Here is a 23,430-nt window from a genome sequence, read left to right on the forward strand (position 1 = left end):
CGTAGGCATGGGCCATTCCCGCAGCGATGCAACATGAAGAGGAGAATCGCAATGGCTTCTTAACAGTACTAACGGGCAAGGCATCTGAGAACTAATGATGCGCTTACACATGAACAGAACGGGTCCAGGGAAAGCAGTAAGAAGTGCAAGAATGCTGCGACATTCAGTTACCGGTGCGGCTTCCCTGCTGTGCGTTGGTGCAAGGAGGGGCAAAGCATTTTAAAATGAGGAAGGGATGCCAGCTGCTTTCATCATTGCTGTCAACGCACCAGATGTGCTGCAAAATTCCTAGCAACGACAACACGAATGCGAACAATAGGAAAGGAGCTCTTTGGACTCTGTGCCAAGAAATCAACATATTTATTAACTGAAATTGTGAAAAAATGCTTTTCTACATCGTTCAACAGCTACAGTTTTCCAAATTGGGCAGTTTATATCATACATTTCCCCACATAATACATTTTTCTCCTTGCAGTTTTCTTAAGCATATCAACGAGGTTCTGCTGTATATTCGTACAATATGCCACTTTAGGCAAAGAAGACTTGCGAATCCCAGTACTAGTTAACTTCCTCAACCCTCAAGCAAAACCTAGACGGTACTTGATTTTAAGCGCCTTTCACAACTAGGGTTATCTTCAGAACCTGTTCATCCATGTCTTGCCAGCTTCAAGTTAGTCTCAGTGTGACACTATTACAAGCTTTATCCAGCAAAATTTCTCATTTCTGCCAGCAGCTAGGTAAATGAACCACATAAGTTTTTCTTAAATTCACAAAGTGGCAGTTGCACTCAACTCAGTGTGTCAGCTAGCATTTACATTCTACAAAGTCGCAAAGGAATCAGTTTCCAATTTCTTTTCGTTAGACACCACGAGTGCTGCCTCAGTGGATGCTCTTGATGTTCGTCGGGCATCTGCATTATTTTCTGCATCAGTAAACTTATCCTACAATTCCTAACGTATTGCCAGTATTTTTATGTGCATTTTCCTTCAATCAGGGCACCATTACCCAACCATTCTTTTCACGAATGCAGTCAGTTATTCCTTCTCAATGTGAAGCTTTGATATCTCACATACATGCCTAAACTTTCGTTTGCATGAAACTAAATTTTGGAGAAATAAAAACCAGGCGCCACACCTTTTTTCAAAACTGGTTAGAAATGAGGTTTTTCTAGAAGCAACTTCATGGCTCAGCCAGGCTTTGCCAGATTAAAGAATTATATCCACCAGCAGTCCTTCCAGTGCGGTACATAAATTGCTTTCATTCCACAAAGCTTTCCCTACTAGTTCACCTGTGCTTCATGCCATGCTAAATGCCCAGCACAATTTCAATCATCGCATAACCTGGTTCATAGTTTTGCCCTTATAATGTAGTACAATAGACTGTTTCTTGTAACACACTTCCCCATTGTTGTAGCGTTTATGTTAGTGCTTTTTTTTTTAAGCTACCCATCACTCACCCTCACCCCCGCATAAGGAAATGACCCAAAGACATCACATAAAACCTTCATTTGTTATGCTATGCCCTCTCTCCACGCTAAGCAACATACGCAGACACCTACACAGGCGATGACAAACTGGATACACTTTGCTATCTGGCATCATTAACATGTGAGCAATGCTGATGAATGCAGAGGTAAAGCTGATGATAGATAATGATCAGCCTGTCTGCTACTGCTAACATCAACCTAACTTATGTACAGTCATGGACAGAAGTTTACGGGATGCGGATTTCCAGAAAAAGATCTATTTTTGCATGTTCACACAAAGCAGGTCGACGGAAAGAACAGAAGCATCAGGAGACAAGCGTACCCAATCCGCAGCTACCAAAACTAACTTATTGGCTAGCCAGCGAACACAGGAATAAATACTTTTCTGCAAATCCGCATCCCGTTAAACTTTTGCGCATGACTGTACAGTCCTGAAAGATTCCCCTCTGCTGCTAGACAATGCAATCACTGCAGCCTTGCTCCAGGTTACTCACCCGGTGGGGCTGTGCAGCAGCGGCGGCCACAGCCGCTTCATGAGAAAGCGCCGCTTCCCTCTCCACCAGGTCAGCCTCAATGTCCTCAAGCCTCTTCATCAGGCTCTCCTTGTCACGCACAGAGCGCTGCCGGAACTCGGTGAGCTCCTGAGTCAGCCGCGCATTCTCGGCTCGGAGGGTCTCTGCCGTGCTCTCCAGCGCAATCTTCTCGGCCTGGGTGGCCACGTGCTCCTTGTGCAGCAGGTTCCTGCCCTGCTGACTCTCGTGGAGCTGTTCCCGGAACCAATCCTTGGACTTTTCAACCACCTGCAGCTGCTTGCGGAGGCTCCCATTCTCCGACTCCAGCTGAGCTCGGGCACGCACCGCTGACTGGCTCTCCACGTGGAGCTCCGCAATCTTGCTCTTGAGGCCCTCGATGGCGCCACACCGGGACTCGAGGTCCACCTTCAGCTCCTCCAGCGCAATCTTCAGCTCACGGTTCTCGTTCGAGAGGACGGAGGCCTCGTCGTGAAAGAACCCTGCCTCTGACTCCTTGGAGTGGATCAGGCTGTCATAGTCGCCCATCACGCGGCCATACCTCAGCGAATCCATCTTCAGCGTCTGCAGTTCTTGCTGCAAGCTGGCTTCTCGTTGCACGGCTGCCTCCTTCTCCTCCGCGAGTTTCTGACAGCGGGCTTCGGCGGCGGCTGCTCGTGTCTTCAGCTCCGACTTGGCTTGCACCAGCCGGCCCAGTTCGCCCTGCAGCGTGTCCAGCTCGCCTTCGAGGTGGGCTTTCTCTTTGAGAATTGTAAAGTGGTCCGTTTCGTCCGTCTCAATGCCGACGTGAGTCATGATGTTCCCGGTCGAGGACAGCGAGTCGGTCTGCGTCGCAGCTGCCGTCTTCTCTCTGCCGCCAGGTGGAAACATGAGTGAAGCCCGGGGCACCATCATGGTTTTGAGCATTCTAATCTCGTCGTCAACGTCACTGACCCACGACAGGTTTGACTCGGTCTCGGAGCAGACGGAGGCCGAGTCGAGGTTGTCGATGTCAAAGCCGGGGTCCTCAGAGGGTCGCCTCCAGTTGTGCACAGAAGGCAGCTCCCTCCTGGTGACGGCAGTGGGCGGCTGGCTGCGAAGCAGGGAGTTAGGCTTAGCGGTGGGGCCGTTTGCAGAGGCCTGCACGTGGTTGTTGGCGGTGGCTGAGCTGCTCAGAATGGTGCGAAGCCAAGATGTGCGCTCGTCAACGGAGGCCACGATGCTCTCCGGTGGGTACTCGACCAGTTCTTGGTAAATGGCTTTAGTCGGAACAGATGCCTTCAGAGGAGCACCTGCGCACACAAATCAACATGCTTTTCCTTACCAGACTGAGTGAACATACATGATCCATATCATGGCATAGCCAAAAAATATAAAGTCAAGTGTGTAGTACAAACGATAGCGGCAATATCTTCAACTTTTTAACACAAATGTTAAGCCATACAAATATACTGTCAGATGGCTGGCTAGCAGCACAGACGCAGATGTGAATGACGGACAAAAAGATTGGTGCAAAACTCAAACTGCCTACTGGGCAAACCTGTGCCCCTAAAGAATAAAACCACTTGGCAGCAGTGATAACAGCGAGGGCACATGGCATTTGTTGAAGAGCATTATCACAGATGCTGATGGTCTGATCTTACAAAGCTGCAGATAATTCTGAGGCACCTCACACCCATGCTGGCATCTCTTCTTTCAGGTCCTTGTTATCTGAACCATCAATGCAGCTTTTTCAGGACGAGAATGTCTCTACCAGAAAATGCTGCACAACAATAGGCCTATAACATCATATCTGGTCTACTGCAAGCTCCAGCACTTTCCGAAATAATGCTTCACATTCAACAAACAGTGCACGACTCGTTGGTTTTCATAAAACATCAGAAAAAAAAAGCACATACAGTCTGCACCACCCCTGTGTAGACCTCTTGGAAAGCGCACTTCCCTGCAAATACAGCTAGAACTCGTGGCAGCTGCTAGGTTCCACAGACAAGACTTGCGCAAAAATAGTGTCAAATAGCAAGGTAAATATAAACATTCTACCCAGGAATAATGAACTGCTTTCTTATTTCAATTCTTGTTGCCTGGTATGCACTGCCCAAGTGCTCTATACAAGGTTTGGTTTGGTTTACTGGGGTTCAACGTCCCAAAGCGACTCAGGCTATGAGGGACGCCGTAGTGGAGGGCTCCGGAAATTTCGACCACCTGGGGTTCTTTAGAGTGCACTGACATCGCACAGCACACCGGCCTCTAGAATTTTGCTTCCATCGAAATTCAGCCACCGCAGCCGGGATCGAACCCTCGTCTTTCGGGCCAGCAGCCGAGCGTTGTAGCCACTGAGCCACCGCAGCGGGGGCTCTACAGAAGGGTGATGCAGACTGCCTTCATTGGAAAGCGCAATATGTATGGTGTTTAACACGCACAGCACAATTAATATTTCTAACAGCACAGCAAAAAACTAAAAAAATGACTAGTGATAGCAAGAAACATGAGCCATTCCCAACTTTCCCACCTCGTGATAATGACGCAGTTGGAACATGACTGATGGCATAACTAATAAGACAACCAAGGCCCTTATTGTCTGGCTGATGGATTGGACGTGTGCACCCACAGCTACTCACCAATGGTGGACTGCTGCACGGAGAGGGCGTCGGCCGCCTGGGCCATGCACTTGAGAGGCGACCGGGGTGTGGCGGAGCCGGCCGATGCAGTGGTTACCTTGCGTGGCGAGTGCACCCTCGAGTGCTGCTCCTCAATGCACCTGGCCACCTGGGTGCACAGGGTTGGGTTCTCGGCCGCCACATACTCGGCCACCTGCAGTCCCCACACCACAAGTGGCGTACAACTCTAGCCCGAGTCACAGCAGCAGCACGACTCAATTAGGCATCCAACCCAAGAGAAATTTGGCAACATAATGATGCCATGTGCTCGACAACTCCGCACACAGGAGCAGCATCGCTCTGAAGCGCAATTTTCACCACCACAGATCCGGCATAAAGGCGATATGAAAGGTGATGCAGTAGGGCCTTGCAAGAATCAGATCCCAATGAGCCAGGTCCTTCCCTCCAAGATACACTTAAAGTAGAGAAATTTTCCACAAACTGCATTCCATGTAAGACACAGATACACCACCTTCGTGTACTGACATATAGAACTCCAGCAAGCTTAGCAAAAGGAACAATCCACCTGAGATAAGATAGTGCCCAAATGCAACAGTGGCTGTGCTACTGATTAGTATCAGAAAGAGGAATGTACTGCTTATCTAGCAATGGTCGTATCAGATAAATGGTTGCACACTATGGCTTGGCTTGCTTTTTGTTTTTTTTTTTTTAATTTTTTGTGTGCCTAACTTGTAGAATTCTTTTCACCCCATCAGCACTGAGCCTTCACACGTTTTCGGCCCTTTGACTGAAGTCCTTGATGCAGTGGACCTCTTTAGTGTGTAACTCAACAGCTGCTTGCATATTGTAACACATGAAATCAGATGGCCTAGCATGACTAAAGGCGGAATATCGTGCAAGTGCTAACCCCCTAAGATGTGCTGAGGGAAAGCCAGCTTCTTGGGTCGGCTGGTGCTGTCGGAAGTCCAATCTATCAGATGTAACAGTTAATTTTTGTATGATGTAGCCGCACACTTTCCTATACATTCGCGCTGCAGCTTTACAGAGCTCAGAGATTATTCAATATAACGAATAATTTGATCTAACCGAGTTCGACGTAATCGAGTTCGCCTGCATTCGATTATGTTTTTAGAAACACTGTTCTTATTCGATTCGGCATCAAAGCTGCACCATTCATATCCGATTCGGTTTGGAAAAAGCCCTAGTATTCATACACCCCTGGCAATCTGTTAATACCGAGAGCCAGGCAAGCTGTTTAACCACCACGGAGGGAACAAAATGCTGCAGAACCACGACACAGGAAGGCCCCATGGCCAGTTAAAAAAGACCAAATGCAAACGGCCGAAGCACTTTTGGAGCCGACTGAAATCCAATTGGTTCAAAATGATTTCCAGTAGGTTCCAAATGTGTTTTTGCCCGTTCCAGTTGGTCTTTATCTAGGTGGCCACGCCCATCTCTTTCCTTTGTGTCGTCATCACACGGCACATTGTTCCCTCTGCCTGACAGACGCGCTGTGCAAAAAACAGGCTGTTAGTGAGAGAAGAGTGCCCACCAGGGGAGAGATGTTTGGATAGACCGCATCATCGGGAGGTGTTGGCAGTGGCTCCCCTGCCTCAATGGGTTGGCCCACAGAGGGCGCAAGCTGCTGCGACGGCCCCGGTGGAGCCCGGCCAGCGCTCACACTCCCCACCGAGCTAGCCACGCTGGACCTCCGGCTCTGCTCCGACTCGGCTGAGGCAGCAAGGACAGAGTGCGAGAGAGAGAGAGAGACGGCGAGAAGAGAAAGAGGGGAGGAGAGAAAAAACCCAGCACAGACCCCTGTTAGTGGCAGTCATGGTCCAGCACAGCTCGGAACAGGCTTTCCACCAAGGCAGACACAATGAACAAAACACGGTGAAAAATTCAGCCCACCAATGCAGTCTACGAACACACGGGGAAACTTCCTGTAGTCAGTTTTTGAGAACTGACCTTGATCTACAGTGGGAAACCCATGGACGAACCACGTAAGCTGATTGCCTATGCAGTGCCTTCATCCTGTACAATTATGGACAAAAGATTGCGGGATGTGGGTTCGCAGGAAAAAAACTGTATTTCTACGTGGGCAGGCAAACCAGTTCACTGAAGAGCCCGGAAGAATGACAGCACACACATGAGCCATTGACTGGAATAAATGCCAGCTAACTGGGTAGCAAGACAACACAGCAATATACATATATATATGTATAAATTTTTTTTTGCATGCTACCTGGTCTTGTGAAATCAGCTATGCATGCAGCAGAGTTCTGTTAATGCACATGTATGACAAGCACATTTGGCACACCAAGCAAAGCGGGCAAGCATGTTGTTAATGCTGTGCAAGCAAGCTTGTGACAGGTTCCAGAGTTCTAAGAGCAACCTAAAGTCCCCACTGAGCTATGTGACACAGTGGACCTTCGAAACATCGGGATCAGGTTCAACATAGTATTTAGACATGCTGTCACCAGGTTGAAAGCTGATCACATTCAACTGGTGTTATTTCACGTTTTAAGCACGCACACATATACGATTTTAGTTTAGTCAAAAGAAAAAACCACTTTTTTAGAGTAAAGCTCACGGCTGTTGCATATTAAACATTAAAGAGTCAGTCTACTCACCGAGATGAGTGTATAAATAATGGCATATTCTGGTAGTTGGCACCCTATAAAATCAATAACGAGGGGTCTGCGCCCGGTTTAGGCAGGAATTTATATTTTATTTCGGCGTTAAAAGTCGCGTAAAAAAGCATGGTGGCGACCCCAAACGTTCATTTTGTTCAAGAAAGTGGTAGTCTTTTTTTGTAGAAGCATAAGTGAATATACTACATATCATTTGTATGCCCCAATGTCAGAGAAACGCACGTTTTGTTCTAGTAAACTGTAGAAAGCGTACCGCTCGCTTTTTCTGTAAATCACATGAATATTTATAGTTACACGTACGCAAAATGCAGGCACATTCCCACTTTTAGTTCAGCGTATGCTAGCAGAGACGCAAAAATAAACTCAGCCTATAGTGGCGCCATCTGGTCGTCAGGACGGGAACCATTGCTGTAAACAAACCGCCTCTACACTTAAGCCTAGGAGCGGCAGAATCGTCACTCTAATTATTAAAATAAAGCAAATTTATCTCTTATATGTTTTCTTATAGGCGAGATGAGACGAAGCGAAAGACAGGCGCCCCATTTATGGCCACTGAACGCACTGAAAAAGGCAGCAACAACGAGAATTAAGTCCGAAGCGAGAGGTCCGGCTTCGACGGGCGCCACCATGTTTGTCGCCGCGCGGCGGAAATCCAGGTGGTTGCCAGATGAGACTACCATCTCATACAGATGTGTTCCCACATTAATAAATTATATTTTAAAATGTTCTACCGCACTCCTTGGCACCACAGCTGGCTAAACGGTAATTTGAGTAAATAGCTATCGGTTGCCGCAAAGAAAATATGGTCGATAAAATTCAGTAGACTGACCCTTTAAAACTGCTGTTATCGTTAGGCTCGCTTGAACTGAGTCCAAAGATAAGCACCATTAAAGCAAGAAAAATTATGTTCACAGGTAAAAGAAAGCGGTTCACTTCTTAATCTAGTGAAGAATTAGAGATGTTTAGAAGAACATTTGCGCTTTTTCATATTTATTTTTTTGCCGACGTTTATCCTCTTTATTGCTCTTTCTTTTTGCACTGGTTGGTTCTTCTTATTCAAATACACAAAGATGAAAGTGCACGTGCAAAAAGCAACAAAAATTTCCTACCTGTCGAACTCTGAGTTCATAAATTATTAGTCACATATTAGTGCCAGGCTGATCAATGCACACCTATCATACAGGGGTGCTCCGTATTTATCTGTCCAGGTTGTAAAATATTCTTCTGCGCAAACTACTGGATTAATTGGCCTCAAGCACAGACCACGGGGCAGCTTATGATAGTCTGAGTTTTCCGATAAATAATTTAACAACGGAACTTACCTGGACTGACTGAGTCGGTGAGGAACTGGAGTCGTCTGCGCAGGGAATTTTCGTCGAGGTGAGCAGAGCAGCAGATTTGACAGGCTGCGCCATCTGGGGTACTTCGAGACCTGCCCTTAACTCCAAGCAGGCACATTGGTTGTCTCGCAGTTCGTCAGATGGCGCAGCCTCTCAAATCAGCTATTCCGCCCGCCTCGACGGAAATTCTCTGCGCAGATGACTGCAGTTCTTCATCGACTCCAGTCTATCCAAGTAAGTTCCGATGTTAAATTATTTATCGGAAAACGCAGACTATCACATGCTGCCCTGTGGTCTGTGCTTGAGACCAAATAAATCAGTAGTTTGCACAGGAGAAATTTTTACAACCCGGACAGATAAGTACGGAACGTCCTGTACAAGAAAAATGCACTCGGGACACCGAGACCAATCCGGTAGGTAACGAAAATGACAGTGGTTTTCAAGTTCAGAGTTGAAGCAGAGCTCAGGAGAGAGGAAGAGAGTGTGCGCAAGGCCCCTCACCAAGAAAAGATGTGGCGGAACCAGCCGCGGCCGGCTTGGCAGAGCGGATGTCGAGCCGGGGGTCCACTACGCTGGCCAGGGGATCAATGTCCTGCGAGTGGTAGGGCAGCAGCTCAGCCGCCTGGTTCACCTGCTCCACATTGAGCTCCAGGTAGGCCATGGCCTCTGCCAGCAGCCCCACTGCAAACACTGGCTCAGCTGTGTGGCTGGGAGCACCACATACTGGTGCTTACTTCGGTGGTAGGCAAATGTGTCCTGCAAGACGCAAAATTGTAGAAGAGGCGAGTAACTCGGATAAAAAAAAAAAGAGGGCGGGAGATGGCACGGCTAAGCAGCATGGTGGACATGAAAGCACAAAAGCGGCTGAGAAAAGAATGGGGAAGGCCCTGCATACAAACCGACAATGACAAACACTTCACCATCTCTGATGTAGGTGTATTGGGGTTTAACGTCTCGAAGCAACACAGGCTATGAGAGACGCCGTAGTGGAGGGCTCCGGAAATTTCGACCACCTGGGGTTCTTTAACATGCACTGACATCGCACAGCACACGGCCCTCTAGAATTTCGGCTTCATCGCAATTCAGCTCCCGTGGCCGGAATCGAACCTGCGTCTTTCGGGTCAGCAGCCGAGCACCGTAACCACTGAGCCACCGCGGCGGGGCCACTTCACCATCTCTGCTTCTGTCTTCGCGCTCATACGTGACCTGTCCTATTTCTTTTACTGCGTAAGCAATATAAGCACTATAAGCACCATTAGACGAAAATGCTGGCGTGTGTCTCTGTGTAACCACAGGGTGAAGCCTCCTGAGCTTGGAGTGAGCTGAGAGCAAGATCCACCCCCTGGCGAGAGGCAAGAGGGGAAATCTGCATAGGCGGAAGCAGAGAGGCAGGCACAGTGACATCCCGAAGTGAGTGGAGAGTGCAGAGGGAAGGAAAGCGGTGTCATCTGTCATCAGCTGATTCAAAGCAGCATGCCAAGTGAGAGGTAAAATGCGCATGATGCAACAAATGTAAAAGTATAAAAAAAATCATTGGCAAGCCAGCCAAAGTCAAGCGAAGTGTAAATGCTGCAAATGTAAATCATTAAAGCGAGCTGCAAAAGCCAGACAAAGTAAACCAAAATTAATTATCAAAACTTCTTGCAATGGGATGTGGCTAGAGGGGAAAGCACCTAGAATGAAAAGTAGTATCACAAAAGTGCATTCTACTTATGCAATTCATCACGTAAGACTATCTAAGCGTCTATGAATTTTTTTTAGAACGCCAAATTTTTTTTATGGGAACACACGTTTCCTGCTTATTGCTGGCACCGTAATGACAGCAGCTTGAAACTTGAAAGTACCAAGCTAAGCAGTGTAGCAGGGTGTGGTTGGCTCTAGGCGACTCTCATGCTGTGAGCATAGTCACAGAGCACAGACTTGCAGTCTGTGCTCTGTGCCTTGTTAGCCACTTCCATGATTAGCAGCTCTGAGCACACATGTTGTTTTAAAATTTGATTTCTTTTTTGTTCCAGAAAAATTACAGCCCGTGACAGACATTTGATGGAAGCTTATTCTTTGAGAGAGCTCATTGTACACTATATTTTCTAGATTTCAGTTTATTCTAACTGTTCTTTCTACATTACAAATGGTTATACCAGGCTTTTGTTAGAACAATGGAAATTTTTAATTATACTATAGCAGACATGCTCGCTATGTACGTAGACGTCCAGCATAAGACTTGCGACGAGATCCTTCCATACGTGACTTTCGCGTACAATACGGCAGTACAAGAAACCACTCACTTTACGCCATTTCGCCTTGTTTATGGGCGCAATGTGCACACCATGTTGGATGCCATGTTTCCATGCACTACTGACGACCGGGCGCTCACGCCACACGCCGAAGAATTTCTCCAAAACGCGGAGGAAGCCCGCCAACTCGCCCGCATGCACATCAGGAGGCAACAGGGCTCAGATGCACGTCGCTACAACCAGCGACACCGCCACGTCGAGTACCAACCGGACGACCAAGTGTGGGTGTGGACCCCTGTCCGTCGCCCAGGCATGTCGGAAAAACTCCTATGCCGCTACTTCGGCCCATACAGAGTGTTGCGTCGCATAACAGATGTGACTTACGAAGTTCTGCCCGACGGTTCTGTGCACAGTGCGCGCCGTCGACCCCAGCCAGAAGTAGTGCACGTACTGCGTTTGAAGCCCTTTTTCACGCACTGACAGCGCTTGCACAGTTGTTTCGGATTTGTTTTTTTCGCAGAGGCCCGTTTTCCCCCTGTCATTTTGCCCCTTTGATTGTTGTTCCCCTACTTCCTTCAGTTAGCTCGTGGCGTCGTAGTGGTTTTCCGTATTCCCTTTCTTTTTTTTTCCGGGAGGGGGAGTAATGCCACCAGGTGGCCCCTGGTGGCATCAGAAGAAAAAGAGGTGAGAGTTGGCTCACGCGCCCTGCGGGCTGATTCTGTTAGCGCTGCTGGTGAACGGTGTCTCATGCCTTGGTTCCGTGACAATACAAATGCATCAAAATGAACACGACAGCAAATCCAAGATGAATCAAGGGACCAAACAGTTAAGGTTTAAAAAATGCAAATTTTATGACGAAGCCCAACAGGTGATTAGACTAATATAAAAATGTAAACCTAAAATACATATACTCAATGTCCATTGCAGTGCACATACAGGCTATTTAAAAACTTGACACACTTTTTAGTTATAAGAGCACTTTTTGCGGCGTAGCATTGTCAGTGGTGTAGTACGTCAGAATACAGCTAAGGTGTGCTAACAGCAGGCTGCTCAACTAATATTCAATAGTTAAGTTCTTAACTATTACTGTTAGACACTTAATTATTCAAAGGCATGCACCACATCGTAAGTAATATCCATATCAGTTTTTAGAATTTCTAAAGCACAGTTACCCTCGGCACTGTGGCCCAACAAATAGTTATTTTGACGAGTTACATGCACTGGAGATGTTGCTCTGCCTGCACGCTTCTCGAAAGCTCAAGTATTTTGGCGCGATGATGCCAGTAATTGTTGGACCCCAGCACTGGGGGAAACCGCGTTTTCGAAATTCTAAAAACTGATAAGGATATCACAGTGGTCTACATGCCTCTTAATAATTAAGGAGCCTAACAGTAATAGTTAAAAAGTTGACTATTCAATATTAGTTAAGCAGTGTGCTAGTTAGCAGGTATTACATGTATTATGATGCTCTGCTTTGCTGACAATGCTATGCCGAAGAAAGTGCTCTTCTAAATCAAAAAGCTTATTTTTAAAAAATTCGTAAAGTCTTATGTGAAACATCCTGCATCAAAGCAGCATATCCTGAATGAGAAAACTATACTCTCATGCCAAACCATTACCCTCTCATTGCTAGACAATATTTTCTTCACAAGCCTCATGGTCCACCACACTAGAGGTTAATGCATGGAGAAAGCTACACTTCAGTCTGCAGCTTTGTCTTTATTTGAAGAAACTGCTTGCATTGGGAAACTGGACCCTTTCCATGTACATGAAGTGTATTGATTCTGAACTGACTATGAAGCATAGATGAATTTTAAAAAAATTAGTTTCTTGACAAGTGTCTCTCTGCTTTCACAACTAACTGCTCCCTTCTCAGAACTGCATCACTGCGTGAGTGCATTTAATTCTTCAGCTGGCGTGCAGGTAAACTGACATGAAAAGTTTTGTACAGATTTACAATCTCAGCTTGCTTGCTAGCATAACTGCATATAAAGGATATGTAATGATCACAACGGTTTGTTAAGGCGGAAGCCTTTAATGCCTCATCGTTGTAAGCACGAGTTGCCGACAGAACTGTCACGCTTTTGAATTGGTCGAAATGGTCGTGACGTCACAGTGCGTGAATTTCAAACCGGGCCAATTGTACTTTGGCTACTAACCATGCAACCAATTAAAGGAATTGTATAGTGATGCTCCAAGTAAGTGGGACTGAGTTTAGTTGTTTGCTTAATTAACCAATTAGCCTAATTAACCTTTCTAGTCAGTTCAGATAAATAAAATCGAGTAGGAAATTGGTTGAGCTGGGGAATCGAACCACGGTCTTCAGAGTGCGAGACGAGCACACTAACCACTCTGCCATGCCAACTCACTGGTTTGGAATGAACGAATGGTGGTGTCTTCATTCACTTCCATTACAGTGAGGTTCAGGTGTCCACCGAGGTTGCAAGACACTGTCGTGTTCCACTCTTAGAGGCAAAGCTTAACATCTTAACCACACATCAGTGACCCAAGCAGCTACACCGCGCTCAAGGCTTTCGCCTCACAGCACTTTAGGTCAACAAACCACCCCCCTGGATTTTTATAAGCTAAAAGAGAATAGCCTTGGTCTTTGGAAAATTAATAGCACACCTTAATTCTCAACAGAGCTAGAGCTGAATAAGTTCATCACACCTTAATGTTATTCCTGCCATATCAGGACCAGCAACAAGGATATGGCACATCACAAGCATATATAATCAATGTATGTACCTGTGGCGCACTCACAATGCCGTTAACACAGCAACTTCATGTATTAAACAGAGTGCACAAAACGCACAGAACGTTTTCCTGTATATCAAAAAAATAATTACAACTGAATCTTATTCTGGTTCAATGCGACCACTCGTTACAACTAAATGAAGAAAGTTCTTTAAATGACATCGAGTTCCACTTACATTTTCTATCCTAATTTTCTACCCTAATCAACAAAATCGGAAGAGTAAGCTCAGTTTTCTGAAAAGAAAAGTAAAATAAAATGTGACAAAACAAAATGTAGCTTTTCCCGATGATTTAAGTTGGCCCAATGACTTTTAAAAATTTTAAATATATCTTCATAGTGCTAGAAGTACTGAAGCATAAGCCAGAAACATTTAAATACTATGACTCTTCAGCCATTTAGTGATGTTTCAAAAAGAGTCTTGATACAAGGCTTTTTACATAGCGATCACTTGACTGCCGCAAGCTAAACTGCATTTTTCCAAGCCTGTTCCGAATTCTTTTTGCTTGAATTTATTTACAAACATTGTTTTAAGTGTTCCTTATCATTTGTTGCTAAATATAGTGTACTCTGCTTTATTAGAATTCAAGCTTATAAAACATTCCTTATAAACTGTAAAGACTGGCTTTGAGGTATGGCAGTGAAGGACCCAAGATGGATTTCAACCATCTAAGGTTCTTAAACGTGCCGAAAGGCCTCCGTACAAGCATTGTTGCATTTCACCTCCATGAAATTGTGGCCACTGGAAGCTGGAATTGCTTGTTACTGCACCCAAGTCAACAAGTTGCAGTTTGCAAGACAGGCGAAAAAGTTTCAACTCATGTCTAGTGTAATCAGATTGAAAGCTGAGAGTTGCAGGCAACAGGTAAGTGATTTTCATAAGTAAACATCTCACTTCTGAAAACAAACACCTTTTCTGGCACGCACTCCTGCTAAAGAAACAAAAAGAGTGGCAGTTTCTCTGGATTGACAACTGCCAAACAGAAGCAACATTATCCACTGATACCCACGAAAAACACTGCACTGCCCATGTCTATGATCTTGGCAATTTCGTATAGCGATTTCACATAAACGTCTGCCGCTTTGCCTCAGTGGTTATGATACTCGGCTGCTGACCCAGAAGACGTAGGTTCGATCCCGGCCGCGGCGGTCGAATTTCGATGGAGGTGAAATTCTGGAGCCACGTGTACTGTGCGATGTCAGTGCACATTAAAGAACCCCAGGTAGTCGATATTTCCGTAGTCCTTCACTACGGTGTCCCTCATAGCCTGAGTTGCTTTGGAACATTAAGCCCCATCAACCTAAACCTTTCACATAGATAACAAACTGTAGCAACAACATCAGAAGCTAATAATTCAGTACCGTTAGATTACTTCAAATGTCTCACCTGAATCTCAACTATGCCAACATCGTACAGATTTCCGTACAATATGGAGACCATATAGATTTTATGGTTTTCGTATCATGCAGAAATCTGTACGATTTCTATATTATCCCAGTCCATGTTCCAATAGGTGTTTACAGTAGTGAGGGAAGTTAATAACAGACCTCATAGACTTCCCTTGCTACTGAAAAAATACTGCAAATACTAACTGCACATGTTTTGTTTTACACACCAGTTGGAATACGTACTGTGATGATATAAAAACCATACAAATTCCCATGTGATATGAAAACCATAAAATCTATATGGTCCCCATATTATACGGAAATCTGTACAGTTTCCCCATCATACACAGTTCATATTACAATAGGTGCGTATGAACAGAAAATTCGCAGTACGACATCCATTTTCCTTATATTTTTTTCAAAATGTAATGTATTTAAATATAATATAAAATGAAACAAATATATTTTTCCATTTTTCAAAACACTGTCATCATCTTGCAATGAAAAGCTATTCACTTCCTCGTTTATCATTGGTGCAATACTTATAGCCCTGCTCAAGAAAGGCAAATGAAATAAGCACACAAAAAAATTTATTGAGAATGTAAATAATGGTAATAATTATTTCTAGATTTTGCGGTCTGAAAAAAGCACTAGTTCAGGCTCAGATCAGATCCAGTCATCTATGATTAAACCTGTTGAAAAGCAGTGGTCTAGTGTTCTCTCTAACCTAACAATGTTTAAAATGGGTGTTTTACCCATAAATCTGAATAAAGGCAAGGTAGTAATAGATTTTAAAAATTGGGGACTGTAGTAATATGGGAAACTGTCAACCCATAACTATGCTGCCTTTCGTAAATACAGAGAAACCTACAATTAAAACTCCCTGTTCGATCCTGGCCGCGGAGGCTGAATTTCGATGAAGGCGAAATTCTAGAGGCCCATGTACTGTGCGATGTCAATGCACGTCAAAGAACTCCAAGTTGTCGAAATTACCGGAGCCCTTCACTAGGGTGTCTCTCATAGCCTGAGTTGGTTTGGGACGTTAAACCCCAATAAACCAATAAACCAAAACTCCCTGTTACACATTTCGCAACAACTATTCTATAGAGCTGCTTGCACTGAGAGAATCACTGATGAAAACTGACGCTGTCAAGTATTCCACAGATCAAGGAATCTGGGCAGCTGCTATTTTTATAGCAAAGCTTTTGATACAATTACCCACTCGACTCTCATTTGAAAACTGCAATCTTTAGAAACTGATGGCGTGACAGTGACTTTTGTATAGGTAGGTAGTTACCCTCAGCTGGCCAAATTAAAATAGTCAAGTTTATAAACATTTTTTCCCTGCCAGTGGCCATTACCGAAGAAATAGCAATTGTTCCATTTTAGGTTCACTGCTTTTTTTAATATTTAAATTAATTATTAGCCTCTTGTCAGAATGAGAAACTCGAGATCAACCCTAAGAAAATTAATTTTATGGTTTTCATTCCTACACAAGCAACCTATAAATATTATGCTGTCATGCTCAGACCATCACACCGTCTCAAAATGCCAGATTTCTTGGCATCGCACCCGATGACCATTTCAAATTCAGTGTCCATGCCGAATTCCTATATGTAAGCAAGCTGCATTCATTATTTGGGTGCGTTACTTTCAGCACCATATATGCTCTGATCATTTTGCATTTACTCACACCCACCTAACATATGCCGCGCATTTTCTTTTTTTTTAAGAGTTATGACACTTTGTACGAATTATTTTGCACATCAAAGCAAAAAATCAGACGCTCGTATCTGGTGCTGGAAAAACTGACAAACTGTCTTTCCTAACGCCCGATTATACATACCCATATATTATGCCCATATATGCAGTATTCTTCACTCTATAGTATTCTTCAGAGTAGCTGGTCCCAGCTAGACCAGCTGCGCGCGCTGTATGACCTGGGGCGAGGAAAATCCATGGTGACACGGCACACGCTCATCAAACAAGTGCGTGGAAGGCGCGTCATTTCTCGTACGCTAGAAATTGCGCTCAGTACGCGCTGAAGAGCTGCTTCCAGAGAAGCACGGATGTAAGCACCATTCGAAACCGGCAGGAACAGACGGCGGTCGGGAGCCTTTTGCATCGCCGCGAAGTGGTCGAAACCGGCATTCAGGCAGCGGACGATGTCGCCATCTGCTCAACGTAAAGTACAACATCGCGCGTAAATCATACAGCATCGCGTCGGTCGGGGTCACGCTGTTTTGTTTTTTCTTTTTTGCCCGCTCGCGCCTACGTCCCCCTCCCCGCATACGCGAAAGTGAGCTCAACAACAGCAGTGAAAGCGCGTGCGTTTAGCCACGGAAATAGAAGCGACGGGCTCCTTCCGTATCGGACACCGGCTGGTTAGTCGCCGCGCGCATTTCCCGAATAAGAACGGCAGGCAAGCGCTCGATTCCAGTCGCCTCGCTCACCAGCCGCACCTCACCGTGAGCGACGTGGATCACGACGCCGCTTGGCAGCGACTCTGGGAGCCTCTTGCGCAGCCCAAAAGCAGTTGCACGCTGTCTGAACCGCCACGACAGATCGTTGCGAGTCCCCAAGGTTGCGATTCGCAATCAGATGGCCGTGTTTTGGTAGGAAAGAATCACATCGCGTCGTTCCACAGAACGGGACATGACAGACGACATCATGGAGACTGGCGCTCGGTCGCGCCGTCTGTGGGCAACACTTGGTGTGAACAAAGAGGAAGATATTAAACCATGTTATAGATTTAGCCACAAAAAATCTATTAAAAGCGTAATATTTTAGTATTTAAACAAACATAGTTTAATAAATAGTTTTACTTCTTTTGGAAATGCTTGTTGGTTTTAGGGGTTTCGGAATCCCGGCTGTCTTCGGCTTGCTACGATCCACACCGCGCGTCGTCGGCTTCCCCGTCGAACGCTCGCTAAGCCTAAAATTGGCCGGGCGCGACGCTAGCAATGCGCAGTTGAAAACAAAACACAGTGCGGAGGCATGCCTCGGGGCAAGCCCAGGGGTCGCCGGGAGACCGGCGATGTGGTAAAGTGGCAGATCATCGAGCTCTGGGAAGCGGGCGTCAAGAACAAGAGCGAGATCGCGCGCCGACTCCACTTGTCGTGGACGGCCGTCAACCTCTGGGTGCAGCGCTGGGAGAGCGAGGGCCACCTGAACGTGCGGCCCCGCTCAGGCCGGCCGCGCACCACGTCGGGCGACGACGAAACCACCGTGAGCACGTACACGGCCTTCTACGGAGCGCCCAAACCGCCCGTACAGGTCAAGTTGGAGCGGCCGGTGGAGCAGCGGTTGGCCGCGCCGCACCCGCCGTTCCCGGCGCCGAGCTCCGCCGTCGCAGCTAGCGGCACTGCCACTGCGTCTCCGGTGGACAGCGGGCCCTTGCCGCTGCTGCCGCTGCGGCAGCTCTCGGACCCCACCTGCTTCGCTAATCACGAGAGCGCCTTCAAGCGCAGCTTCGAGAACGGCGACCCGCACCACCCGGCCGAGCGGCACGAAGAAGTGGTCGGTCTCGACCCGCCTCCGCCGCAGCGGCTCAGCCTCGCCACCCAGACGGACGGCACGACGGCGCCCTCCGAGGTCGCCGGCTAGCGCCCCGTCTGTTTAATTTATTGCTACCCTGAGACTGGAGTACCCGCGCCGCGATGGATGCAGGGACGGATTCTGTTTACGGAGGCGCGCGCGCAACCGCCGTAAGCACCTGTGCACTCTCTCATGTGATGCGACAGACAGCGGCGGCGGGTAACCAGCTGGCGTCATGCGTGCGCGCCTCGTGTGAAGTGAAACTGCAAGTGTTGCCTCACGCTAGACATTCCAGACCGCGAAATAAAGAGGAAGGGGAGGATGAAAGATTTTTGCTAAGTTCTGGCCAAACACCCGTCGTGCAGTATAACATTGGCCGTGTAAATAGTGTACTCATGTTTGAGCATTGCACTTTCCTCATGTTTTGAATATCAGCAGCGCCCGATCTTTTAGACTTAACGGCATCGTTCTTGGAACGATTTGTCGCCTTTTAGAGACGTCGTAATGTGCATATGTGTGCATGTGTGTATGCGCGCAGCGTGTTTTTTTTTTTTTTTGCAGCTTGTAACATGCAGCTGCCACACTGGATCCGTAGAGCCGTGAACACTTTTCTTCCCTGAATTTATGTTGTAGATGTCAGGTTCCCGGTGATTTTAATATATTTATGAAGAATTGCGGAATAAATGTGATTTCTTGTGCTCTGAATGCGTGTGCTTCCTGATAGACAAACACACGGGGATATGCAGCCGACGGTAATCAGTAGTAAAACGCACTTGTTATCCTACCTGTCCACGCCAGTAAAGTATCCATGCATTGACAGTGAATATGGTCAGTGAATTCATTGACAGTGAATAGCTCAAGAGAGGCGAGTCTTGTAATTATCGTCTCCAAATGAACGTCGTGAGCGCGTGATCGGTCGTCTGCTATGTGATGACCGAATGAGGCTGCTTAAATTTTTCACGAAAAAGTAAGCGTAGCGATCTGGCTTCGAAATGCAAAAGAGAGAGAAAAAAAAAGTAGTTTTTTTTTTCTGTTTTCCCGTTCTTTTTCTCTCTTTAAATAAAGAAAAGGAAAGCGGCGCCGTTTACGAGTGGCGCTGGAGTCGACATGCCCAGCGGCTCCGTCTGCGAGGCTTTCCACGTGCGAGCGGTTCAGTGCAGACGATATGACTCTCGTTGGGACCCTAGAAAATGAACATTCGGCGAAATTGCTGGCCGGCCCGGCCCTGCAGGAAGCGGCAGTGAACGGAGTAGACTTGTGCGTCTCCACCGGATGCGACGGCTCCTCAGGTGAGCCTTTTTCTGCCTGATGCTTCTTCGTCTCCGAGGTGTAACCCCGAGCGCGTCGGGCAGCGCAGCTCACATGTGCCGCGGTGCGCTTCAGTCTGCGCCAGCTCGGCCGTGCCAATTTTTTCTCACAGTTCGACACGGACGGCCAGAAACGTGCACGAACCACCGGGGAGCAATGTGTGTCAATTCTTCTGCCGACTGTTTGGCGCGATTGCACGCTGGCATGTTATCTCCAAGGCACGGCGAGGAGCATTTGCGTCGGACTACCTTTATTTGACCTTTTCCTCCGGAGGTTAGGCCTAGGCATGTCGGCTCGTGCCCGCGGCTCTCGTTTCGAACCTCGTATTTTGCGTCCTTCTCTGCTTCGCCTGATCGACTGCCAAAGGGTTCTTGGCTGCAGTCAGCCTAATTGTGCCCTACCTCCTCCCGTGTCCTCCGAATTCACGCCCCGTAAAATGCGGTGCAAAAGCGTTTTCCTGCGAATCGCCGAGTGAACGAAGTTTTTGGGGCCCACCTCTCCTCTCTTCTCCTCTCAGCTGTTCTGTGTCGCTCTTTCCGCACGGTGCATCCCGGTAGTTTGTGTGTGCGTTGCCGCCTCTTGCTTGAGCCGCTTCCAGAATGGAAACATTGCTCGCGCGCGTGATTGTCCTCTCCCCTTTACGCGCTCACGCGCAAGCATTCACCGGGATCTGTGGAGCTAAGTGCCGGAAAAATGATTTTTCCGCTTTCGGGTGCGGCCGATGTTTGCATTCATTCATGTAACTACGCCCCGTCTTGACGTCCGCGCCAGGTATCGGCGGTGTGCACCTTGGCACGCAAGAAAAAAAAAAGTTGCATCCAAGGGGGAAAAATACTAAAAAAAAGAAAGCCGAGTCGGTGCGGCAATCTTGTGTCTGGGACCTAGTCATGCGCCATCCGTTTCCCACTGCATCGCGGCGATGTTTTTCTCCCAAGTCGCGCCGCACACGGTCGGCAGCGGCCGCAAACTTGCTGAATGCACCACGAGGTCTTTGCGGAAGAGCTTCCACGCGCTGGCTGTTCATTATCTTGCGGCGATTGTGGTTTTATCTCGCGTCACGCGTCGGCGGATTAAAGGTAAAAAAAAAAAAATGCGTGATCGAGGGACTTTGAAGCGATCGAGGGAACGCGCCTGGCTGGCTCGAAAAAAGAATTGCCGCTCGGCTGACTTCTGCTGGGCGATGCGTTGCGCGATGGTCTCCGAAGGCCGCGCGCGCTTGCGCGACTACCGCGTTGACGCGCGCTCGCCCTGTGAATCGCGGGGGCAAAAAGACAGCCTCCTCGAGCGCCCGGAATTACGGGCGCGTGACTACGGCGCGCGTCCGATATCGCGGGTGTCTACTCTCTCCTTACCGCGGCCGGTGCGTGCAACGGTAAGACCGTAGATTTATCGCTTTGCTGGGTGATAGCGCCCGCCTCGATTTACTCGCTAATCCCGCGAGCCCCCCTCCCCCCTCCATTTTTTTTTTCTGCTTGTTTGCGAGCGTCATGTCGGGGTCGTGCATCATTAATCCGGTCATCGTCGCCTCTACTTCCGCCCGCAGTTCGATCGCGGACGTTTTCCCGATGTGCTGCCCGCGACTCGTTCCCTGTCGCTAACTTTGTTCACACCGGGGAGCGCACCTTTAGTTTAATCCTCCTTCTACTTCTCTGTTTGGTGCCTGAAGGTGCTGCCTAATGTCTCCGTGCCATTCGCAGTTGCAGTGCACACACGTCATCCGCTAATTGTCGAATGCGTTATTATTATTATTATTATTTTATTACACAGAAAAATATACAAAGTTCACGGTGAATGACGCATCTGGATCCTTAGCCAGTGGCTAGTTTCGGATCCATTACAAACATGTTACAAATCTAGGCAGTTGAACAAGGCTGAACATACAAAACATATAACTAATATAATGCAATAAAAATAATCAATTCAACAATAAGGGGAGGTGTATTGTTCTGATAGCATGTACTTTTTTAGAGCAGGTGCAATGTTCGAGATGGACTTAATGCTGAATGGGAGGATATTCCAAACTTTAGCACTGACAAATGCTATGCTTCTATGTCCGTATACATTGTGTGTTGTGGGTAAATTGAGGTTATTGTTGTCAGTGTGTCTAGTGTGACTTGAAGGAAGCTTCAGAATGGAAGAATTGTACGGTATATTCGCTTTAATAATAGTGCTCACCAAGAGCGCTGTTTTGTAATCGCGAATTATACGAAAACGCATGATGTTGAGGTCTCTGAAGAGTGGATCTGATGATGAGTGCCAAGGTACTGACGCCATTATCCTTAATGCTCTTTTCTGGAGAGTAATAAGCGGTGCGAGGTACGATGAGTAAGTGTAGCCCCATGACTGGATGCAGTATGTAAGATGACAATGGATAATACTGAAATAGACCACACGCAATGTATCAATGCTGAAATGCTTTCTAGCTTTAATTAATGTGGCGCATGCAAAGGTTAATTTTTTACATAATGTTTCTATGTGCTCAGCCCAATTTAGAGATTCATCTAATGTTTTTCGTGCTCTTAATGTATTGAATGATTGATTCAATGAGGCCAAATAGTATGAGGCACTGCTTTCGTGCATCTTTGTGCAGTGGAAGATTTCCGTTCTGGATGCCTGGTCTAGCTGCGCCATGCCTTAATAGCAGATGTAGCATCGTGGGACCTAAATGATAAATTGAACCACTGCAGAGATTACACGCAAAGTACTCATTCTGCAACGAAGAAACGCAGTTCAGTCTGTGTGTTTTGACTGCGTTCTAATGTCATCTGCTGAGAGCTTCGCAGTCTTTCAATAAAAGCTTTGCGAAGAAGAGAAGTATTGGCTCGGTGGCAAAAGCATGGAGGGTTTGCTGCATCGAAAAACACTTATCAATGTGGAATACCCGTCGTATCTGCCATTTATCCCAGTAGTAGTGCGCAAAGGAGGCCTTATCTGCGGCATATTTATGTTGTCAAATGGCATCATACAAATGTTTATTCATTGAGTGCACTGAATGAGATAGCGCTGTAGTGATTGACAAGAGCAGCATCTTTCAGTAGGGTTTATCTTTCTTAACAGTCGCAACCACAGCATGAGTAAGCTTGTGTTCCAGAAGATACCGGAAGAATTTTGCCTTCTTGAGGGGGAGGTCAGCAGTGTTGGGATCAGTTGAAACTCGGGCATTCTAGTGTTTACGTAGTGGAAAACAGTGGGAACACATAATCTTTTCATCCTCTTACTGTGTTTGGGCAACTTCTGCCCATTGAAGTTTTCAAGTTAGGCAGTGTGTACGAAAAACGTAAAATTTTTGTTATGGCCTGAGTATTTGGGGTGGGAGGCATCAGCTGCTGACTCTCTACATTCCATTGTGGTTTCTGGTGTGTACACCCCTTTAAGTCTTGAACTTGTTATATTTTGCCGATGTTTGCCCATGGAAAAGTAGTGTATGAAAGGGGATATCTAAAGTTAACCCTGGATTGTAGTCTTTCAGACAGGTTCAGCATGAGTGGCGTCAATAGCGCAAGTAGCATCATGTAAAATGCCATGAGGTTCACATGTTTTGGAGGGTGTCATCGTCATTGCTCACTCTTGCATTTGTAATCTAACTGCTCCCGCTGTGCA

The 23,430-nt window shown here is 46.8% G+C and overlaps 3 protein-coding genes across 7 annotated transcripts in view; 2 read left to right on the plus strand and 1 right to left on the minus strand.

Moving 5' to 3' along the window:
- The window catches only part of LOC149361687 (uncharacterized), a 52,080-nt gene extending 34,354 nt beyond the window's left edge, over positions 1-17,726 (minus strand). For 2 of the 5 annotated variants that reach the window (XM_089572761.1, XM_089572760.1), the window contains exons 1-5: positions 17,453-17,726; positions 9,109-9,363; positions 6,166-6,344; positions 4,614-4,806; positions 1,981-3,287 (exon numbers count right to left, since the gene is read on the minus strand). In XM_089572761.1, coding sequence (XP_089428887.1) covers positions 1,981-3,287; positions 4,614-4,806; positions 6,166-6,344; positions 9,109-9,268 — 1,839 coding nt within the window. In that variant the 5' untranslated portion in view covers positions 9,269-9,363; positions 17,453-17,726. The other 3 variants (XM_089572763.1, XM_089572762.1, XM_089572764.1) reach the window with 3 other exon arrangements.
- Positions 17,727-17,889: 163 nt separating this feature from the next.
- LOC149361688 (uncharacterized) lies at positions 17,890-19,227 on the plus strand. Its single transcript, XM_089572765.1, has one exon. The coding sequence runs from the start codon at positions 17,983-17,985 to the stop codon at positions 18,589-18,591; it is 609 nt and encodes a 202-aa protein (XP_089428891.1). The 5' UTR covers positions 17,890-17,982; the 3' UTR covers positions 18,592-19,227.
- A 406-nt stretch (positions 19,228-19,633) lies between these two features.
- Positions 19,634-23,430, plus strand: part of clu (clustered mitochondria protein homolog) — an 85,567-nt gene continuing 81,770 nt past the window's right edge. Inside the window, exon 1 of the mRNA XM_089572768.1 lies at positions 19,634-19,811. Within this exon, the coding sequence (XP_089428894.1) occupies positions 19,688-19,811 (124 nt within the window). The 5' untranslated portion in view covers positions 19,634-19,687. The remainder of the gene's footprint in view (positions 19,812-23,430) is intronic.

This window comes from Amblyomma mixtum, chromosome 2 (assembly GCF_055824585.1).
Source record: "Amblyomma mixtum isolate Tamu chromosome 2, ASM5582458v1, whole genome shotgun sequence".
NCBI lineage: Eukaryota > Metazoa > Arthropoda > Arachnida > Ixodida > Ixodidae > Amblyomma > Amblyomma mixtum.

Bases quoted from the DNA above. Each gene is read 5' to 3' on its own strand.
- LOC149361688 (XM_089572765.1), top strand. From the start codon at position 17,983: ATGCCTCGGGGCAAGCCCAGGGGTCGCCGGGAGACCGGCGATGTGGTA.